This window comes from Chondrus crispus, genomic scaffold (genome assembly GCF_000350225.1).
Source record: "Chondrus crispus Stackhouse genomic scaffold, scaffold_590, whole genome shotgun sequence".
NCBI classification, from domain to species: domain Eukaryota; phylum Rhodophyta; class Florideophyceae; order Gigartinales; family Gigartinaceae; genus Chondrus; species Chondrus crispus.
Genome location: NW_005178583.1, coordinates 13667 through 15326, shown reverse-complemented (window position 1 = coordinate 15326; position 1660 = coordinate 13667). Strand labels below are relative to the sequence as shown.

General features: G+C 69.8%; 1 protein-coding gene across 1 annotated transcript in view; it reads right to left on the bottom strand.

Moving 5' to 3' along the window:
* Positions 1–618, bottom strand: part of CHC_T00000716001 (hypothetical protein) — a 996-nt gene extending 378 nt beyond the window's left edge. Inside the window, exon 1 of the mRNA XM_005710586.1 lies at positions 1–618. This exon is cut by the window's left edge and continues 378 nt beyond it. Within this exon, the coding sequence (XP_005710643.1) occupies positions 1–618 (618 nt within the window).
* Positions 619–1660: the final 1042 nt, after the last annotated feature.

Genomic DNA, 1660 nt, shown 5'->3' with positions numbered 1-1660 from the left:
CGGGGGGTGGATGGCTAGGTGCGATAAAAAAGTCCTTTTTTTTTGAAACGCTGTATCTTCGCGACCGGCTATGTACTCTGCTGCTGCGGCTGCGGCTCCGCTTGGTCTCCTTCGGCAGGGTCGGCCTTCGTCGCGACGCCGCCGGCGACGCTGGCGGCGAGCACGCCGAGCGTGGCGCCCTGCGCGATGACGCGCGCGCGCATGAGGCGCTGCGACAGCACGACGTTGCCGGACTTGAACGCGAACAGGCCGGCCATGAGCACGAGCCCGGTGGCGGCCGCGCCGGCCGGCACCAGCGGGTTCTTCTTCAGCGCGTCCAGCTTGCGCGCGTTCGAGTCCAGCGACGTCGAGTACGCGTTCGCGTCCTCCTCGGGCGGCGCCGCGGCCGGCCGCATCACGATGGCCGAGCGACGCCCGGCCGCGGCCGCGGCCGCCGTGGAGGCGCCGTCGGGGGGTGGCGGCGGCGTCATGGTTGGTGGCGGGGATGGGGGGCGGGCAACGAGGGATGCCGCACGCGCTTGTGAATTCGGGAGAAGCGGCGTGAGCGGAGTCCGCGTGGGACGGCGTATGTAGAATTGTACCGGGGAAGGCGGGGGACAGGCGCCATGTTGATGGCATGCCCTGCGTTGTGAGTGGCTGTCGTGTTATACACGATTTCCTTCTTTCCGACGCCCATTCTTTGGAGCACCTCGTCGATCGTCGCTTGGCCTCCATCCGTCGTGCGCCCTTTATGCCCTCCCCGCCCGTCCCCCCCTCCCGCCCCCCTGGCGAGGCGTACCGCCGCCTATCGACGCTCGCGACCCGCGGCTCCCGCGCTGCCGGGGGCGACGCAGGCACGGGACGCCGCGCATGCTGTCCTACCGCCCTCGTCCCTAACCAACTGCGCGAGGTGCCGCGCGCGGCCAGTCGCTGGAGCCGTGCTCCGATTGCGTTCCGCGTCGCGCGTAGCCTTCCGCCGCCGCCAGCGGCCAGGGAGTCGCGTTCGACAAGCCCCGCGCTCACGAACATGACGGCCCCCGCATTGCCCTCGGCAGCGCTCTATTGCCTCCTAGATGTACACGATACGATACGCGCGCCGCGCTACGACCCGCCCACCTCGAACACGAACACCTCGAACTCCCCTTTGACGAACATCCCCGGCCGCTCTACGCCCTCGCCGAGCCCCATCAACCTGATCAGCTTGATGCTCTCATCCAGCCTCACACTCCTAAGCTCCCCCCCGCCTCTCCGGCAATCCCACACGCTCACCTTCTGTCCACTGCCGCCGGCCACGACCACGCCAGCCCTCTCCGACACGTCAAACACGTCGCCCTCGCCCCAACGCGTCTTCTCGAACTCTGCCTTCGGCCCGTCCCCCATGCGCATATCCCACCTCGCAAGGCTGTTGCTCGTGGCCAAGTCGCAGCTGATGTACAAGTCCCCGCTCGTCTCCCCGACCCTCACGTCGCTGATGTACAGGCGCGCCCCGCTGGGGTCGACGCTCCACACGGGCGCGCGCCCGGCGCGGAGGTCCCAGCGTCTTACGTGGCCGTTGGCGGTGCCCGTGACGACGGTGTGCGCGTCGGCGAAGCGCGCGACGGCGACCTGCGCGCGGTCCGGGTCCGGCAGGCGGGCGCGCTCGTGCAGGAAGGCGTCTCCGGGGCGCGCGGAGTAGCGCACG